We start from the raw sequence: 18,291 nt of genomic DNA on the forward strand, positions 1-18,291 counted from the left end.
AGATTGGTTCCACGCGTTTCCCTCTCCCACGCAAAATCGCCGATTCGTGCGCGATCGCGCACCGCGCACAGTGGCGTCGAAGCATGTGGCTATTGAAAGATTGACATTTTGTAGAAATAATTAAAAGAAAGAATCGGCTCTTACAATATACATATGAAAAAAATATACAGAACATATTATTCATCTTGATAAATATGCAAATTAAATTATATAAAAAAATAATTTGTTTTTAATTAATTCAAACGGAGAATATGGTATAAACCAGCTATAAATTATTATTTTCTAACTTATCAACGTCAAAAACTTTGAAAATAAAAAAAAATCGGAGCAATACTGTTTGTTTTCAGGATATATTTTACGCATAAAATTACACAAATTTACAAAATTTGAAAATTGGAGGAAAAAATGTTATACTGCACTGCATTTATCTTTATTTTTTCATAAAAAAATTGACCGCATAAAAATTTGATAATTTGCGATAGACATTTGGGCACGATTCGAAACAAGCTATTTATTACCGACAGAGTTATCTTTAAAAAAAAAAAATAGACGCAAATAATTCCAAAAGTGCATACACGATGGCATATATACAACCTAGTAATTATATCGATGGTCGATAAAAAGTAAATTCTATTGTTGGTATTGATGCCGGAGTCGAGGAAGGTTGCGGACAAATTTCTATAAATGTAAAAGTAGGCCGGTGACAGGCGTTGGTAAGAGGCAAAGAGATACTCAGTACGATACTTACGTATCCGAATATCATTTAACAGCAGGTGTTTGCTGTTAAAGAGAAATTACGGCTGAATATGCCATATAACGAAGAATACATTAAAGATAAAGTGACCACGGAATTGAAAGCTTCACACGTGGTACGTAGACGATTTTTTTCTCCCCTTTCATTTCATTTTGTTTTATATTTAGTTGTGAAATAAAAGTGCACGATGACTTGCCATTTTGTTAGGAACTCCTGTCGAAATATTTGCTGATTAGTTTCGATCCGAGGATAGCTATTCGGAACGCTAAACAAGACTACTTGTATAAGGGAGAATGCAGGGAAAATTGCAGCTCGCTTTGATCACCTCCTTTGCCATTCTCTTGAGATGCTGCGTGACTTACCATTCTCACAGCGGCGAGGGCAAACCTCCTATGTATGGAGATTACGAGGCCCAGCGACACTGGCAGGAGATCACCCTGAACTTGCTTTCTGACGAATGGTACATCAATACCACAGATAATAATCTGCAGTATTGGGGCTTAGATTATCCACCTCTAACGGCATACCACAGCCTTCTATTAGGTCACATTGCCAACAGGATAGATCCTTCCTTTGTAAAACTATGGGAATCCCGGGGACTCGAGAGTGCAGCGCATAAACATTTCATGAGACTGACAGTCTTGATTGCAGACATTCTGATTTACTTACCAGCGATTATATACTTTATTATCAATTCACGTTCATGGGGTAGTTATCAGTTCGAAAAATCCAATATATTTAACTTTACAAAGAGAGATGTTACTGTTTTGATAGCATTGATCTATCCTGGATTGATATTAATAGATCATGGACATTTTCAGTATAATTGTGTATCACTCGGTTTCTTCGTTGCCGCTGTATCTGCTATAGTGCAAGATTCGTTCGTCCTTAGTTCAGCTTTATTTGTCCTAGCATTGAATTACAAACAGATGGAACTATACCATGCCTTGCCATTTTTTTTCTACATATTGGGACGTCACAGACCCAGCAAGACTAATTCCTGGTCTCATTGTATTCGCACACTAACATGTGTCTCTTTGACGGTATTACTAATGTTTTATGTAATCTGGATGCCATTTCTCAAGAGCAGGGATCTACTTTACAACACGGTATTTCGATTATTCCCATTTTCCAGAGGTATATTCGAGGACAAAGTCGCCAATATCTGGTGTGCGATCAACGTCATCTGTAAATTACGGCAGATTTTTACAAATGTGCAATTGACTAGGATCTGTCTGATGATGACAACATGCGCGATTCTTCCGAGTTGTGTCAGTTTATTCCTATCACCTACGAAAAATACATTTATACTGTCGCTAATAAACTCTGCCCTGGCGTTCTTTCTTTTTTCGTTTCAGGTTCACGAGAAGTCCATTCTTTTGGTCGCAGTTCCGGTCTTATTGCACTTTCACGATGATCCCCTTCCTTGCTTCTGGTTCTTGATCATCTCACATTTTAGTATGCTGCCATTATTCATAAAAGACGAGCTGAATCTCGCTTACTTTGGCACTATGATTCTTTACTTTTGTGCTGTTTTTTGGATGTATCCCGGTCTATTTTATAATGATAGAACAAGTGGTTCATTAAACAAATCAAAATCGAGAGGCAGAGTAAAACAACATAAGAAAAGCAATGGATCTCTTCTCTTGGATTTGTTAAATTACAATAAGAAGTCTTGGCTCTTCGTTATGTTCTATGTATCCATTTCAAGTGCATTGCTTCTCTCCATTATTAGTCAATTTGTGAAACCTCCTGAAAGATATCCCGATCTGTTTCCACTTTTAATATCGGTATACTCATGCGGGCATTTCGTAATTTTTTTTATATATTTTAATTATGTTCAATTAGTATTCAGAGAAGAGAGCATTGCAAGTAAAGTCAAGTCACATTAAACGGTCTAGCTAGTTGAAAGAATGTGTAATTTGTTATAATTTGTTGTAAATAATAAATAAATTTGTTAAATAAATTTCTTAAAAAATTTAAAGTCAAATCAAATTTTATTATTGACCTTATTGTGCATTCTACATCTTCTGTCTGGAACTGTCAACAAGTAGAACAGGATTTCAGAGTCTCTCAAGCTTCTGCGAGCAGTCATCAAAATGTATGAATGCAGATGAAAAATTTGAATTTCATTTTAATTTATGACAGCCTTTACAGGACTTACAGATAATAAAAGATTAATATCAATTGAATATGAAAATTAATCAAGAGCGTACACATGTATGCATAATTATATTCATGATTTCTGAATATGCGAATTGTATGTTAATATTTATCTTTAATCGCATATTTTGGAAAGTATTGCAGACCTTGATATATTTTTATAATAGCATTTTGATTTTAATTTAAAAAAATATTAAAATATTTTGTAAAATAATATATGTAAAGTAATGTAATAGATGATCCATAATTACGTATCTCATTTATATTATTTTTACAAAAAATAAAATTCTACACAATATGCCATATTTATATTTATATTTTTGTTAATGTAACTTTTTAATATTGTCGAATAAATATCAAGTAAATCGAGAATTTAATAATGTTAGTCTAAAAAAATTGAAAAATCTCTGATTTTTTTTAAAGACCTGTATCATTGGTAACATATTTTACCCCATTATCAAACTAAATTTTATGACAATATTTGGAGAGAAAAGATATGTATCTATGCAGTCTTGAACTTTGCTCTAAAATCCTAGTCTTTTCTACTTTGATTTACATCAACGTCAGAGAGCGACGATTTTAGTTTTATCACAGCAAGCTTCAGTTACAGAGCGTTACTCCATAATTACTTTTCTCGTTATTGTAAATAGATAAAATATTTAAGTTACTCGTTTTGAATGCCATCAATTATTGGCTCAAATATTATAAAAGCATGTTTATATTTGGATTGTGTATAGACGTGCGTCCTGATCGTGTGTCCGACACATTTCACAACATCCGTTGAATATTGATGATAGAAAAAGAAATTTTTTATCACGTGTTTGTCAAGCGCCTATTGGTAACTTTAGAAAAGTGTTTGCAGTACGTTGTGTGTTACAGGAGGTGGTAGATCAATCCGATGGTTGCGGTGCCAAATTTTCGGTGCTTGTCGTCTCCGATTTATTTCAAGGAAAACCTTTGCTCCTACGTCACAGGTAATAATTCTGAAATTATGCATAAATGTATATTTTAGTTTGGTCCTCTCATTAAGATATCAATAAAATTCATGGAATGAAGTTTCGAAAATTAAAAATTTATTATATCATTAATAATTCATGCAGACTTGTGTATGGAATTTTGGAAGAAGAATTAAAGACGATTCACGCCATTTCGTTGACGACATTAACGCCAGAGCAGTGGGAAAAAACGAAGAGCTAATTGTTGAAATTTGTTAAATTCCTTTGAAAAATCCATAACGTGCTGAAAAAATACAGCTAGTATTACTTGTAGTTTTATTTTATACAAATACGGTAAGTATTATCTGGATGACCTTTCTTATATAGATATCTCTTACATAAATTTCTTAGATAAATAATAGATAAATTATTTTTTCTAGAAACCTGGAAGTTCTGTGGTAAAAATTTGACCAAATTTGACCTTTTGTACATTTTATTATTTAACGTTATTTTCCGAATATAAATAATTTTCACTCATAAGAAAGATGGCCCAAATCAAAGTATCTGCACCGGGCAAAGTGATTTTATACGGAGAACATGCGGTGGTGTATGGAAAAACTGCTGTAGCGAGTAGCTTAAGTTTGCGTACGAATGCCGAATTGACCGAACTGCCTGAAAGCAACGAGAAGATCATTCAACTAGACTTCTCTAATATTAACTTATCCATTAGTCTGCCTATACAACAAATTCTAGATTGTTTCTTTACTGCTAGCCATGTTAATTGTGATACCAAGATAAACGAATTGCTTCATTCTGTAAGTCAATTTGTCAACACGCTGGATCCTTTATTGCAAAGGGATACTACTGATTATAAAAACCAAAAGACAAGTTTAGAAGCATTCTTCTTCTCGCTCGTTTATATTGGTCATATGGAACAAATAGATTTGACAAAAACTGCTTTTAAAGTGCATGTATCCTCGAGTTTGGAACTTGGTGCTGGTTTGGGCAGTTCAGCAGCGTTTGCGGTAAGTCTCGCAGGATGCCTTCTACGTTGGGCGCAATTACAAAAGAACATTCAAAAAAATGCATTCGACAATGAGGACCTCGAAAAAATCTCGAATTATGCTAAAAACTGCGAGAGAGTCACGCACGAGACTCCATCCGGGATTGATAATACTGTATGCACGTACGGCTCGATAATAAAATTCAGGGAAGACAAGAAGGAGAAATTAACTTGTGTACCAGATGTAAACCTTTTGCTGGTTAATACGAAAATTATACGAGATACAAAAGTTCAAGTGATGAAAGCAGCGAGATTGAAGAGTTTATATCCATTGATCATCCAGCCCATATTGGACAGCATGGATATTATAGCGGAAAAGGCTTGGAATATACTTAATGAAGCGAATAGTCCAGACCTTCCATCTACAAGTACGGGTAGTACTGCGGCAAATTGGTGCGATAAATTATCGGTAAGTTTCAGTCTGTGAATATTATTTTGTTACATATTTTAGTATTGTTTAAGATTTACATATATTAATCCACTGAGACTTATAGTTATCTCTTGACGTTTACATATATACTTTTCAGATTTTAGTTCACATGAATCAAGGATTATTAAATGCATTAGACGTGTCACATCCGAAGTTAGAGATGATTTGTGCAACCGCATGGTTGAACGGATACGCGGGGAAGCTCACAGGTGCTGGTGGAGGTGGCTTTGCATACATTATGTTAAAACCGCATACTGAAATGGCAAACCTCGGGCCTTTAATAGATCAATTAGCAGAACAAGACTTCAATGTCAAGATGGCCAAAATAGGTGGTGACGGAGTAAAACTTGAATATTAATTTAAAATAAAAATTAAATGACGTCTTTGATAAAAGAAGAAAGTAAAATTTTTTATCTTTTGTACATTTAACAGGGATGACAGGGAATAAAGCATGTATTTGTTAAATACACGAATTATCACATTGCAAATGAAAAAAATAACAATAAAATATTCTTTCACGCTAATAACGTAACAATATTAAATATATATCTATTATAATTTATTATTGTATTTGCGCGACACGCTGATTCGACCCGAGATGAGAGTATTTATTTTTATTTCTTTTGCACATTCAATTTTGAAGAATAAAATTGGTTCGTTACCTAAAAAAAGTTAATAAATAAACAAGATTCTGCTCTGAATCTCGTGTTATTCTCGAGTCTCTAGCGATTCATCTTAGTCGAATTAAGTTTTTCGCAATGCAATATATAAAATAATGAAGACATTTATCTTCTATATGAAAATGATATCAAAATATTTCTATCTGATGTACGAAACGTTTTATGATATAATTATCAATGTCGAAATATATTTGCTGCACGGATAACATAAGTTATTATACATCGTGAGACAACAACACAAATTCAAAACAATGATTATTTTCTAAATAAAATAACATCTTTTTATAATATTCGTGACTAGTTTGCAATATCAAAATATATAAAGAAAGTAATTCGTTTACGTTAAAATTTTATTAATTAATCGTAGATTTTTATCTTCTAAAACTCTATCGATTTACCTAAAAAATTTTCAATGTAGCATGATACATCTTTCTCTACTATGAAAATATATTCGTTAGAGTCTAAGGAAGCTATGTTATTTGATAAATGCACTTACATACAAATGTAAGTAGTAATTATAAATTATAAATTAATTTTCGGAATGCGATTAAGTCACTTTTACCGAGTAGTTAAGCTATTATTTTGTTGATGACGTAAATTGCCGTTTAATACAAGATGATCAATGTCGGAGGTACTATCGCCGCTTCCATCTTCTGTACTATGAGCTGCTTTAGATACAAGGTGCTTTTCTTCTGACTTTGCTTCGGCTATCCATTCGTTTATTTCATGCGTGTACATCTTCCTTTGTAAAACTTCCCGCGTTCGTGGCCGTGACCCGATGAAGAGAGTGCTTCCTCCAACGACTAAAGAGTTGCGCAAATTTTCCAAAGTTTGAAAATCTTCGATTATACATTGTAATTCATCCCATTTTAATTCCACCTCTTCGTGAAGCATTTTTTCCTCATCGTGTTTTGAAGTTGACTTTTTATATTGTATTCTAAATCGAAAAGCTTCCAGGAAACTGGATACCACGATAGTCAATACGATCATAGTCACCAGATAAAATATCATGAAATATATCCTCGTGTACATACCCGCGGTAAACGCGTATGCATTCATTTGTATGAACCAATTATTAACAACAGTTAATTCGAATAATGTAATGCCGCTCGCTATGAGATTGTCGAAAGTATTAAGATAGTAATATCCCAATGCTGTACTACCGTTGACTGAATATTCATAAAAATCTTCAACAGTCGTATTCTTGCAGCAATTGCGCATATCGTATCCGGCAAACAGTTCCATTCCTATGATCGCGAAAAAATAATACAAAACCAGCATGACAATCGCCGTTGAACACATCTGAGGAGACAAAATTACGAGGGTGCCGAAAACGTCTCGATAGCGTTTTTTGATCTTAAATAGTCTCAACGTTCTAAGAGGACGGAACAGAACGAGAAATGTAGTCGATGGGAATAAGATGAGAGCACACGCGGCGACGATAGTCATTATTGATGTTCCCAAGTCAAAAAGATTCCATCCAGAGCTCAGGTAACATCTGATACCAAGAGCTAATACTTTTGACAATGCCTCGGCCACGAAAACTGTAAATTTATTTGTATATTTTTCAATCGTAAAATCTTTCCTTTTGAAATAACTACTTTATTTTTAAATAATTTTCACTCACGTCCTCCGAACAGAAAAGTGTCCCAACATGCAGCGAATCCATGCGCCGATTCCTCGAGACTGTTACTCGGTTCGAGAATTCTTATTATCATAGCGATGCAATTACTGGTGATGATTATACCTATGAAATTATGAACGATGAAATACAAGACTTTCTCGTGTATACAATCATTTATACGCGTCATTTACTTACACACCAACGTTTCGAAATACGACCATCTAATAACAGTATGAGCACCTATGCATAGAGTTTGCAAGGGCCACCATGCAGTGCGATACCATGGAATATTGGAGTATTGCAAATCCCATTGAAGCATCGTGGCATCGTAAATCGATAAGAATTCCTCGCAATTTAAGGCACCACTTCCCGATGTGTTCATATGACAAAACATTAAAACAATGTCGCGTATGGCTGTAAAAAGCATGTAGCATTATCGTTTTATACGTAAAAGTAATTTCTTTTATTTTTTAATTAACATATTGTCTGTGTATTTGACAGAATAATTACTAAAATTTTTCGAAGAAAAATGTGATTTTCTATACATACATTTATTTGGAGTATAATATCGCATTAAACCCTCGAACTGACGGAATCGCATCTTTTCGGGATCTTGCTTGGAAACCAAGAGCTTAAAAGCGTGCTGACAGGCTTTCCTTTTGTGCAGGAACAATTTCTTGAATTTGTCACGCTCGCGCGACGTAAACGTCTCGTTTACTACCGCCAGCATCAAGTTCATCATCACGTATAGCATGGTACACAAATAAGAGACAAAGTATATCGCGTACCACTTATTTTGAGAATATGACGGCATCATTACGTCTGGAAAACTACAAGATGCATTGTTAATGAATAAAATATTTGTTAAATGTATTGTTAAATTATATCGGACTACACATACTTACTTAGCAGTGGTAAGAAGAACAAACAGACTGACGAAACTATCTTGCATAGTGGAAAAATTCCTGTTCATTTCACTGAACATGTAATAGCCTAATACAGTGTAGACAATAATCAAAAAGAAAAGAAGTCCCAGCATGTCCAGAATCGGTGGTAGCGTGAGAAGTATCTGTCTTATGAATCTCCTTACGCCGCCACAATATTTCGTATCTATTAGGAATATTGGTCTTAGGGCGCGCGTCACGCGGAAATGTGAGGATTGTCGCACCAGGATTGTCATAGCTTCGAGAAACATGATCGCCAGGGTGATGCACTGTAACAGAAATCGATACAAGTAGAAGTAGCCGAAAGAGGTCAACAACCCGGGCGCGATGATCGACAGCCACGTGTTTTTCATAATCATTTCAAATAGCACGTCATCCTCCATTCATTTGAATTTCATGAGGAATATTGCGACGCGTCTGACATTGCATTTAACTCATTATATAAGTAAGTTAATAAGACATTATAGATTCGTTGCAGCACTCATTACTCATACCGGACAACGCGGCCGTTGATCGTTAATGAATACACGTCTGATACTCTTACACATTGCATAATAATTATCGGTCACAAGTGTATGGACGAGCAACTATTCGGATGATCTGATTATGCTAATTATCTATTGTTTTTCTATCGACATGTGTTTTCAATAAATCATAATATCGCATTTTGCTTTTTCCGTTTGCATAAATATAATGTATATATAGATATATAATTTTTATATAGATATAACATATTCAAATTAGAAGGGGTATCTCACCTTTAGCATGGTACGTTTGTGTCTCAGCATAGGCGCCCAGCCAGTCCATCTCAGTTTCAAAGCTAATTCCACGCCGATGGTAATTAACGCGAGCAATTCTACCGTGCCGTGTACCCATACTGGTACCTATAGCAAAAACATATATGTAAAAGATATTGACAAAAGAAAATGATATACTAATTATTTATGGGTACTTTGAATAGTGGTAGGGCAGGTTCCTCTACAAATGCCAGAGACAGCAGGATTAATGAAGTCAGTAAATCCAATCCATTGTACCAACTGTTGTGGACTAAGAGATACGCCGGTAAATCTTCAGGATGTCTCGGATGAGAATCAAATTTCTCATTGTTCCTACCTTCCTGAAAAAATGATTGTGATAATATAAGAAGATGATATAAGAGTATAATTACATGTTCTTTTCAATAGTAAAAGTAAATCATTACAAATTAATATAATTTAAATTTTGTGCATTCATACGTGCATTCCTTACAATGTGAAAAATGATTAACTATACATCTCTATATGTTATATAACAGGATACAGTCTGTAGATAATATCGCATAGAACACAATGGATATCCTTGAAAAAAAGATAATTGGTTGCTGGAGATCTTCCTCTCGCACACACACACACACACATTTATATTTTTGTGTTCTATTGATTATTATTACTTTAGATAGACTTCCATAATACAGTTACCTCTAAAAATATTGCGGCTTCGTGATAATTCATTTCCCAGTGCAAGTCCACGTCAAGAACTGCGTTGCGCGCTGTGTTTTCAATCATGTTTCCAATCCCCGTTTCGCTTGCCTCGTACTTATGATTCAGCTGATTAGTGTTATTAGCATTGCCAAATGATGACCTTACATGATTCTCTGAAGTAGGTGAAGACAGAATGGAACCATATTCTGCAAGAAACAGAAATTATTTCTTATCTTGCTAAACACATATACAAACATTATACTTTTAAAATAATCATATCTCTAGAAATAAATATTGCAATCGATATACTTTCAAATCGTAATAAAGTACAATTTGATATATTTGCTGAGGAAGGAACACCATTTCTGACAACAACATGTTATCAACTCAAAGAGTCACGAGTCTTCAACAGGAATCGTGACTCAACTCATCTGAGAGAGAAAGAGACTGGCATTCATAGATAAATATCCTTTCTATCACCGCGGTCCGCGAGGTCGTCGCAGCCATTTCGTAACGCAGACACATTAGCGGGAAATCTAGATGGGGATCTGGGACAGCGGGGAATACTGCGGACGGACTTACGTCGGCTCGAGCCGTTGGTGATCTCCTGGTCGAGTGGCAGGCTTGTCTCGTCATCATGAAATCGCTGATAATCGGGCGCGTCGTGCTCGTTGAGCCGCGACGAAGACATTAGGACGCGGACAAAGCGTCCCGCCCGCGAGTCGACCGGTTGACGCGCGACTGCACCGGTTGCACCGCGCCTGCACTTGCAACATCGACGCGTCGGCAGCTTCCCCGGGTCGATCTCGGTCGCGCTCGCTTTCGCTCTCACGCGCTGGCGCGCACCGTCGACGTGCACCATCCGGCGACTCCACCGCGACGCCGTCCGATTCGGACTGGGCGACGCGACTCGCATACGCGGGCGTATATAGGCGGATGCGTGACACGCTCCATGCTCCTGCTATCAAAGCGCATTTCTCTCAACGAGACATCCCTGTTATCAAGTGACAGACGCGCGCACGCGTCAGCACACGGTGTGAGAAGTGTCGCACTCTTGACAGGTCACGGACTATAATTATGTCACTGCTATCTAATGACGATTTATCGACGAGCCTCGAAGCGAATGAGAGATAATCGCGCGATGACAATTCTTCAATAAGGCAGATCTCTCTCTTCTGATACGCTGTGTTTGTCCGGCGTGATAAGAGGCAGACTTCCTTTCCAAATTGTAATTAAATGTAATTAAAATCCATGCAAAGGTAGATTAATCTCTTTCCCCCCCCTGCAGAAGTAAAACGCGAATTTCAAAATGTATATAGAATCATGAATAGATGTCAATATGTTTGTGGTTTCGATTGTAAATAATTGTATCGTGAAAAATCATACACAAAATGCTAGTCTCCGACAACAGGGTTCACTGTCCCTTGTCACGTAATGAAAGATATAAGAAAACTGCAACTTTTTTTGTCTTCCGATAACGACGGATAAATTCTTCCTGCATTCCTTATGCACTTACGTCTAAGATTACGTGTGATTTGTGCGCTCAATCGGTTTTATAATTGTACACTCGGCTGACTTATCAGCCTCATTGATAAACACGCCAGGCAATTAGGGGAATCACGCCTTTATCGTAAAATAATAATATTAATCATCACTAATTATTCATATTCATTTACAATTTACAAAAATTATAAACATGGATAATTTTATACATAATTAACATGCCATCAGAATTTTAATTAACTTTGTGATTATTAAATAATTCTTTCTTTCAAATATTCTGATCACGTAACTTTTTCTCTAGGGTGAAAATGTGAAAAGTGAAAGTTTTCCATTCCATAGTAAAAATCACTTCACTTTTCACATGTTCATCCTAGGGAAAAAGTTATATGATCGGTTCCCTGACTCAAGTCGTTCTCAACATCTTTTCAAATTCTTTAAATACAGATAATTCTTTAGATATCACATTAGTCGTACCTGCATATGTTTAAACATAACTTCCATGATGGCTGTCAAACTAGCGAATGTACATTTTGTGCTACAAAATTAATGTAACTGATTTGTGCATATATACGTTTCTGCGTCGAATTTGAGAACTGCTTTCCACGTTGTATATATCGCAGTTGCAAATTACGATGTACGGTACCCATTCGTACTCGTCACGTGTGCATACTTCATCGATAAAGCAGTCCAAGAGTTACAACTGAATTATTGTTCTTATTGCTAGTTAATAAGTTTCACTTTTCTACCGAGCAATCTGGTCGAATATTCCTCGCTTATCACGACGATTATCCGGCTCTTCATTCCGTCTGTTCAAGATGATATGCTCGAGGTGATGAATTTGTTTTCCTCCGAATTCACGTCACGTTTCTCGTTTAACTTGCCTCACATTGTCAACACTAAACTGATTGATTATATAATGACCTCTTCGTCATACCTGCTTCTGAATTTCGTCTGTAAAATAGACATTGTTAGCGCAATTATCATTCGCGCAATTTTTTTATGTAAGAAAAATATTTTTACGTGCAATACGTGATGCACTAACGTGGTCGATTTATAGATGCAAAAAATGCGTACGAACGCGGATGACCCGACTCGATTTATGGAGTTTGAATATTCAGGGCGACGTCAGTCGTTTAGATTGCATCGACGGCAATCACTTTATAGCTGTAACATTAAATGATAAGATCATCGACATTAACGATACTTATTGCGATCGACTGGAGGATGGTTGGCGGGAAGTCCAAACAGATCGCGATAAGGTTCTCTTTTACACATTGAGCCAAATTGTTTATCCAGAGTTTGACACGCCAAGGCCAGAAAGGCTTGAAACGTTGTATGCTCTGGTGGACGAGCCCGACGTTGTAATGCTAAGATGGCAAGGAGGCAAAGCGATCGGATTTTATACCGTTAAACCTACAGGTAATTGCATGATGTTAGAAAAATTCAGGAGAAAAACATACATGTATAACGTTCTTAATGATTTGTCTAGGTACGGAAATATTTTCAACGAAAGAAAGATACATGATGCCTGTAGTAGACACGGCGTATATTCGTTCGGAATTTAGGAACCAGGGTTTCGGGACGGGGATCCTATCCGACGTGATAACGCGCTTCCCGAACGAAGATATCGGCTTCTCGAAGCCGATATCCAGTGGAATGTTAAAAAGTGAGTATCTAATTTTGATGTGTTATACTTATAATAACACACGTGGATTTTTTTTTACGCAGTACTAAAAGCATTCCTGACGAGTCGCAAGGAGTACCGATTGCGTTTCTGGGAGATCGCGGACTGCGATATTGATGGATCTCAGCAACTGATATGGTGCAGTTTGAAAAGAGCAGCCTTATGACAAAAAGCAATTAGAATTTATTACAAAAATCGCATAACAGGATATTTATATATTTGCATCATACATCATACTTATTTGCATTTTTGTACATACATGTATAGAAATTAAACATGGAATATATATTATTTGAAAAAATTTACCTTCGCGTTACGAAGGAAGAAGTATTCAAATTGCCTCGCAAACGTATCTGTTATCTGTTATACTTAATTTCGTAAATAGCATACATACATTTGTTCTATTTTAAATTACTCTTAAATTCATTCAATAAAATCGATCCTATAACCATTTTTTCACAATTTACGCAAACTTCCAGCTGCCCAGCGTCAATAAATTTTATTGTCACCAACACCAATGATTTAGATGCTAAAGTATGAGCGGCAAACCTGTAAATATTCGCAAAGGTTAACTTTTTCAATTGTCTCATGATAAAAAAATTGAAAACATATATCAATATTTAGAATTATATTTAAATTTACAATAAATGTATCTCTTACCGCATAACTTCATCCTCATCAGCTATTCTTGCGACGTTTGCAGTCTCGAACACTTTTTGAGGAAGAGTGTTTTTGTTCCCAGAGTACGGTATTTTCGCTATATGCTCGTTCATACCTTTTAGTTTAGATTTTTCCGCGTTGAACATACTTTCAGGCAAGATCACAGATCTTATTATCTCTCCGATTGGTGGTTTGATACTGACCGAACATGAATATTTCTCGTCGTTGATTGAAAAGTCGATGTTAAAATTAGCCGGTTGTGTGGAATCATTAAAATTAACGCCCAATGTCGAAGATAACGTTGCGTTTGCATCGAGCGACGATATTCGCGTAAAATCGTGAATAAACATACCTTTTTGAAAATTCTAAAAAAAAAATACAAAGGAAATATTTTATGACAATGATCATATTGATATAATAATCATGTTTCACAATAATTGGAATATTTCTCACTTTGTTTCCTATTTGAATCTCCTTGATGACATCGTTGCTTTCGTTAGCGAATGTTAATTCGATATTAACCAAATTGGAGCTAACTAAATGCTGCGACCTCGTAAATCTATATTCAATTTTTAAACCATGTCCTATGATACTATTTAATAAAATAGTTTTTTTTAATGGAACGTATGATGTCGATACTTCTCGAACATTATCTATAATTGCTGAATTAATTGGAGTAAGAAAACCACCCAAACTAGGTGTCATCACAGGAGTCATTGGAACAACTGCATAAAAAAAGATATAATGAATGCATAAATATCAATCTTTCAAAGTCCATTTCTTATCAGATTTGTTAAACTAACCGTCATCCAGATCCAATAGCAGATCAAAGTTACTTTTTGGCTTCTCTTTCACTTCTTGCTCAACAACTTTCGATTTCTCTTCTTCACTTTCTTGAGACTCGCTCTCTTCTTCTTCTTCTTCTTCTTCTTCCTCATCTTCAGAATCTGATTCTTCACTGCTCGAAGATTCACTTTCGGAATCATCGGATTTCGTTGCATTTTTCTTTCCGCTGCCTGTTTCAGATTTATCTGATTCGCTCGTATATTCGGAAGAATCGCTATCTTCGTCCGAAGACTCGCTGGACGAAGACTCGGACTGATTCTCTGATTCTGAAATTAAAAAAATTTTTAATTCACAGTACATGTGCAAATTTAATTATTATTGAACAATACCTTCAGCAGGAGTGCTTTCTTCGTCACTATAAAACGGTTTTTCCTTTTCTTTCTTTTTCTTTTCCTTTTCCTTTCTATTATGGCGCTCTTCTCTCAGTTCTTGCGCGATAGGTGGTGCAACATCTCGCACAGATGGATCTTGCGTAACTTCCGGAAAAGGCGGTAAAGGCCGGTATCCCGCGCATGGCATGTCCAGATAGTGAGATAGAGTACCCAATTGATATTCCGAGTCTTTGAATCTGGAGGTTAAAGTTGGTGCTGGTTTCGGTGCAAGGAAAACTCTCTTTGCGAACTGCGGAAGCTTCTTTGCATCACCTTCTTCGAAAATAAAATGCCGTAGGAAACGCGCTCGGTCTCTAATGTCGTAATTCTGATCGTATTTGGCGAGTTGAAAGACATATTGGCAAAACGGTTTTGTTTGCGTGGGATTGTTCAAGCATAATTTCACGGCCAAATTCAAAGTTTGCAGTTTCACTATATCCTGTTCATTTACGAAACTTTTCGCCATTTTTCGAAGTACATCTGGCGCTATTTTAGGAACTCTGTCAGAATATTCGCCTAAGAGCCAGAGAATAGAAGCTCTGGCTTGTGGTACCGTAATAAAATCCATTAATTTTGCCATATGAGCGATTATGTCTTTGTGCTCATTCGGCTGCGTTTGTAAAAGCTTTTTTATTACTACGACACTTTCCGCCACGATAGCCTCTGTGGAGAAGAAACGTAATGTTTGACGCATACATAATATATAAGATATAAAATATAGCAGACTATAATAGAAACTTACCATCTCTATTGCTTAATAGCGATACCAATCCATTGAGACACATATCGGTCACTTCTTTGATGTTACTTGCGCATCTGCCGATTGCCTGAATGCTGGCACCGACAAATTCCTTGTCGCTACTAGAAATGTACGTTTGAAACTCTCTGAGTATTACGCTAATGCTAGTTTCGGTCGCCAGATTCGTCAATATGTCAAGCTTCAAAAGTTTTATGTGAGTGGGATCGGAAGTCCGCACGAAGAACGATTTCAAAAAGGGCTCAAACATTCCCTGTTATTGAACACAGAATGAGTATGCTAATTATATGATAAATATCAATTGAATTACCTAGAAATTAATTTGCATCCTGTTTCGATGCCATACTTACATTACCTTTCTTGTAATTGATATGCTGGCGATACAGTGAAGCACAATACTCTGCACTTCTCTGTGACATCTCAGTAATCTTATTAGTGCCTTTGCAGCAGTCATGACTTCGCTTCTGGGTGCTGCGTGATGATATAACTGAGCAACTGCCATCACTACAGATGCGTTTCGACTTTGTAACAAAGGTTTCGTGTTCCTCAACAGCAAACGATGATCGGGATCTAACATAAACTTTGGTTTCTTTGTATTGGAAGAATCGGAATCGGAGTCGTAAAATGGCCGATTTTCGTCTTCTATAATCTACAGATTTTTTTTCAAATTATTATTTGAATTAAATTTATTTACCGTGTTACACATTCTCCATAATATACTTACATCTGTGTTTGGATTAACAAATTGTGTTCTAGCGTATCTAGTGAGCATGTTAACAATAACCACTTGGCCCCATTCGTCAACGTCCACTAATAAATTACACAATTTCCTATAATTCTTATGAATAAGATCTATTCTATCTGGGCACACCTCTTCAAAAGCCATCACTGCCGAGCCCACCACAAGAGTAGTTTTGTCAGATAGCAATTTTTCAAGTACGCTTATCAATTCCTCTTTCTGTTCAGGATCCAATGAGTATAACTTAGGAATGGCATGAGCAGCTGTTTTTCGCACATATGGTGACATATCGCTAGCCGAGTCTTTGATGGCCAGCATCACAATAGGCACTATCATGGAAACTCGTATACTAGATAATACCCTTAGAGCGCTTGCTCTTATCAATTGATTAGGATCTTTCAATGCTCTTTGAAATGTTGATATAGACAGAAGTGCCAGATCTTGTTGATCCTCTGCGTAACGAACTAGGTAAACATATACTAGCTTCTTCACTTCGATATTCTTGGATACCACATTTTTTACAACAGCTGGAAACAGTTCCGACGCATCCCTTCCTTTGGCCACCATCTAAAGGAAAAAAAAATATATTATTTACTGCGATATTATTATAAAATATAATATTACTGCCAATTAGATCCGAAACATAGCTACCCCAATTATACGTTTCATGGCTTCCAACTTGAGTCCATCTTTGTTACTATCCAACATCTCCTTGAGGTCGTCGTGCCTGAAACGTACGAATACCTTCGTAAAAATACCCTGTTGCGTGTTGTAAACAGAAAGGAAAACACAAATGTGTTTCTATCACGTTCGAACGGATAATAATGAGGATGATCATTCGATATTTATTAACGAAAGCTCGAAAGGAATGATTGCTCGTACGAGCAAGGCTGGATCATGTTTAAGCTAATTACTTCTTGTAATCCGAGTGAAAGAATCCACCGGAGGCGGGATCTGTCGCGAGATCCGCATCGCCCGCACTGGACGGCCTCTCGTTGCTGTAGGAGCCACCATTGTTGGACAACGTATTTGCCGCTGCCGTCAACATTCTCTCGCACTATCTCGCCCGAGGTACGACGAATCCTCTTCCGAATGAAAAAGGAGAAACCCAGATATCCGGAGATTATCCGCGCGCCAGGACACTCGCTTCCAAATTTTTGACAGCCGTCCTTAGCGTGAGGCCATGTTGTTTTCCGCTTCCACATCATAGATTTATAGTCGCGTTGCTCGTATTCCATACTATTTTTGCACTTAAAACGAGATAGACTTATACGCGGGTATTAGAGGAAGGAAGAACAAGAAGCACGCGAGTGCAAGCCACGCGAACAAAAGCTCGTATTACAACGAAAGTGTAATTGCACCATACTACACTTTCCTAAAGTGGAGCACCGACGACGTAAAGGCGGTATAAAGCAGTCAAGTTTAAAAAAGTTCTAACTGTTAAAATTTGATCGATTAATTTCTAATATTAATATAATAAATGGTAAATATGCGGTATAACGTTCTTTCCTCCGATTTTCCTGTAATTTTGTAAATTTGTATTTTCATGCATAAAATATATATATCTGAAAAGAAAAATCCTGATTTTTTTTTTTATTTTTATTTTTTGACGTTGATAAGTTAGAAAATGATAATGCAATGATCTTTGGCTGCACACTTATCATATATATTTTTTTTC

General features: G+C 36.3%; 5 protein-coding genes across 6 annotated transcripts; 3 read left to right on the top strand and 2 right to left on the bottom strand.

Moving 5' to 3' along the window:
• Positions 1-622: 622 nt before the first annotated feature.
• On the top strand, positions 623-4,072 carry LOC105432723 (putative dolichyl pyrophosphate Man9GlcNAc2 alpha-1,3-glucosyltransferase). Of its 2 annotated transcripts, XR_016140851.1 has the most exons (4): positions 626-869; positions 962-1,214; positions 3,797-3,891; positions 4,018-4,072. XR_016140851.1 is itself a non-coding variant. In XM_011647651.3 (2 exons), exon 2 carries the CDS (start codon positions 1,048-1,050, stop codon positions 2,644-2,646), a length of 1,599 nt encoding a protein of 532 aa, XP_011645953.2. In that variant the 5' UTR covers positions 623-869; positions 962-1,047; the 3' UTR covers positions 2,647-2,749. The 2 variants fall into 2 exon arrangements, 1 of the variants encoding a protein (XP_011645953.2); XM_011647651.3 differs by lacking the exons at positions 3,797-3,891; positions 4,018-4,072 and having other exon boundaries at positions 623-869; positions 962-2,749.
• LOC105432724 (mevalonate kinase-like) lies at positions 4,063-5,872 on the top strand. Its single transcript, XM_011647655.3, has 3 exons — positions 4,063-4,206; positions 4,293-5,324; positions 5,443-5,872. The coding sequence occupies exons 2-3, from the start codon at positions 4,398-4,400 to the stop codon at positions 5,701-5,703; spliced, it is 1,188 nt and encodes a 395-aa protein (XP_011645957.2). The 5' UTR covers positions 4,063-4,206; positions 4,293-4,397; the 3' UTR covers positions 5,704-5,872.
• Positions 5,729-10,969, bottom strand: Tpcn1 (two pore segment channel 1). Its single transcript, XM_011647648.3, has 9 exons — positions 10,636-10,969; positions 10,051-10,259; positions 9,546-9,710; positions 9,352-9,477; positions 8,555-8,862; positions 8,199-8,479; positions 7,845-8,063; positions 7,653-7,772; positions 5,729-7,569 (listed from the first exon to the last, which is right to left on the bottom strand). The coding sequence occupies exons 1-9, from the start codon at positions 10,967-10,969 to the stop codon at positions 6,584-6,586; spliced, it is 2,748 nt and encodes a 915-aa protein (XP_011645950.3). The 3' UTR covers positions 5,729-6,583.
• Positions 10,970-12,245: 1,276 nt separating this feature from the next.
• Positions 12,246-13,689, top strand: LOC105432719 (soluble lamin-associated protein of 75 kDa-like). The gene is made up of 4 exons (XM_011647649.3): positions 12,246-12,385; positions 12,614-12,975; positions 13,046-13,222; positions 13,285-13,689. Exons 1-4 carry the CDS (start codon positions 12,372-12,374, stop codon positions 13,404-13,406), a joined length of 675 nt encoding a protein of 224 aa, XP_011645951.2. The 5' UTR covers positions 12,246-12,371; the 3' UTR covers positions 13,407-13,689.
• rb (adaptor related protein complex 3 subunit ruby) lies at positions 13,401-17,832 on the bottom strand. The gene is made up of 10 exons (XM_011647650.3): positions 17,528-17,832; positions 17,265-17,340; positions 16,599-17,180; positions 16,230-16,523; positions 15,860-16,127; positions 15,076-15,780; positions 14,704-15,012; positions 14,354-14,625; positions 13,901-14,265; positions 13,401-13,789 (listed from the first exon to the last, which is right to left on the bottom strand). The coding sequence occupies exons 1-10, from the start codon at positions 17,659-17,661 to the stop codon at positions 13,642-13,644; spliced, it is 3,153 nt and encodes a 1,050-aa protein (XP_011645952.2). The 5' UTR covers positions 17,662-17,832; the 3' UTR covers positions 13,401-13,641.
• Between the last annotated feature and the right edge of the window lie 459 nt (positions 17,833-18,291).

Source organism: Pogonomyrmex barbatus, unplaced genomic scaffold (assembly GCF_055798465.1).
Source record: "Pogonomyrmex barbatus isolate J1 unplaced genomic scaffold, ASM5579846v1 scaffold7, whole genome shotgun sequence".
NCBI classification, from domain to species: Eukaryota; Metazoa; Arthropoda; class Insecta; order Hymenoptera; family Formicidae; genus Pogonomyrmex; species Pogonomyrmex barbatus.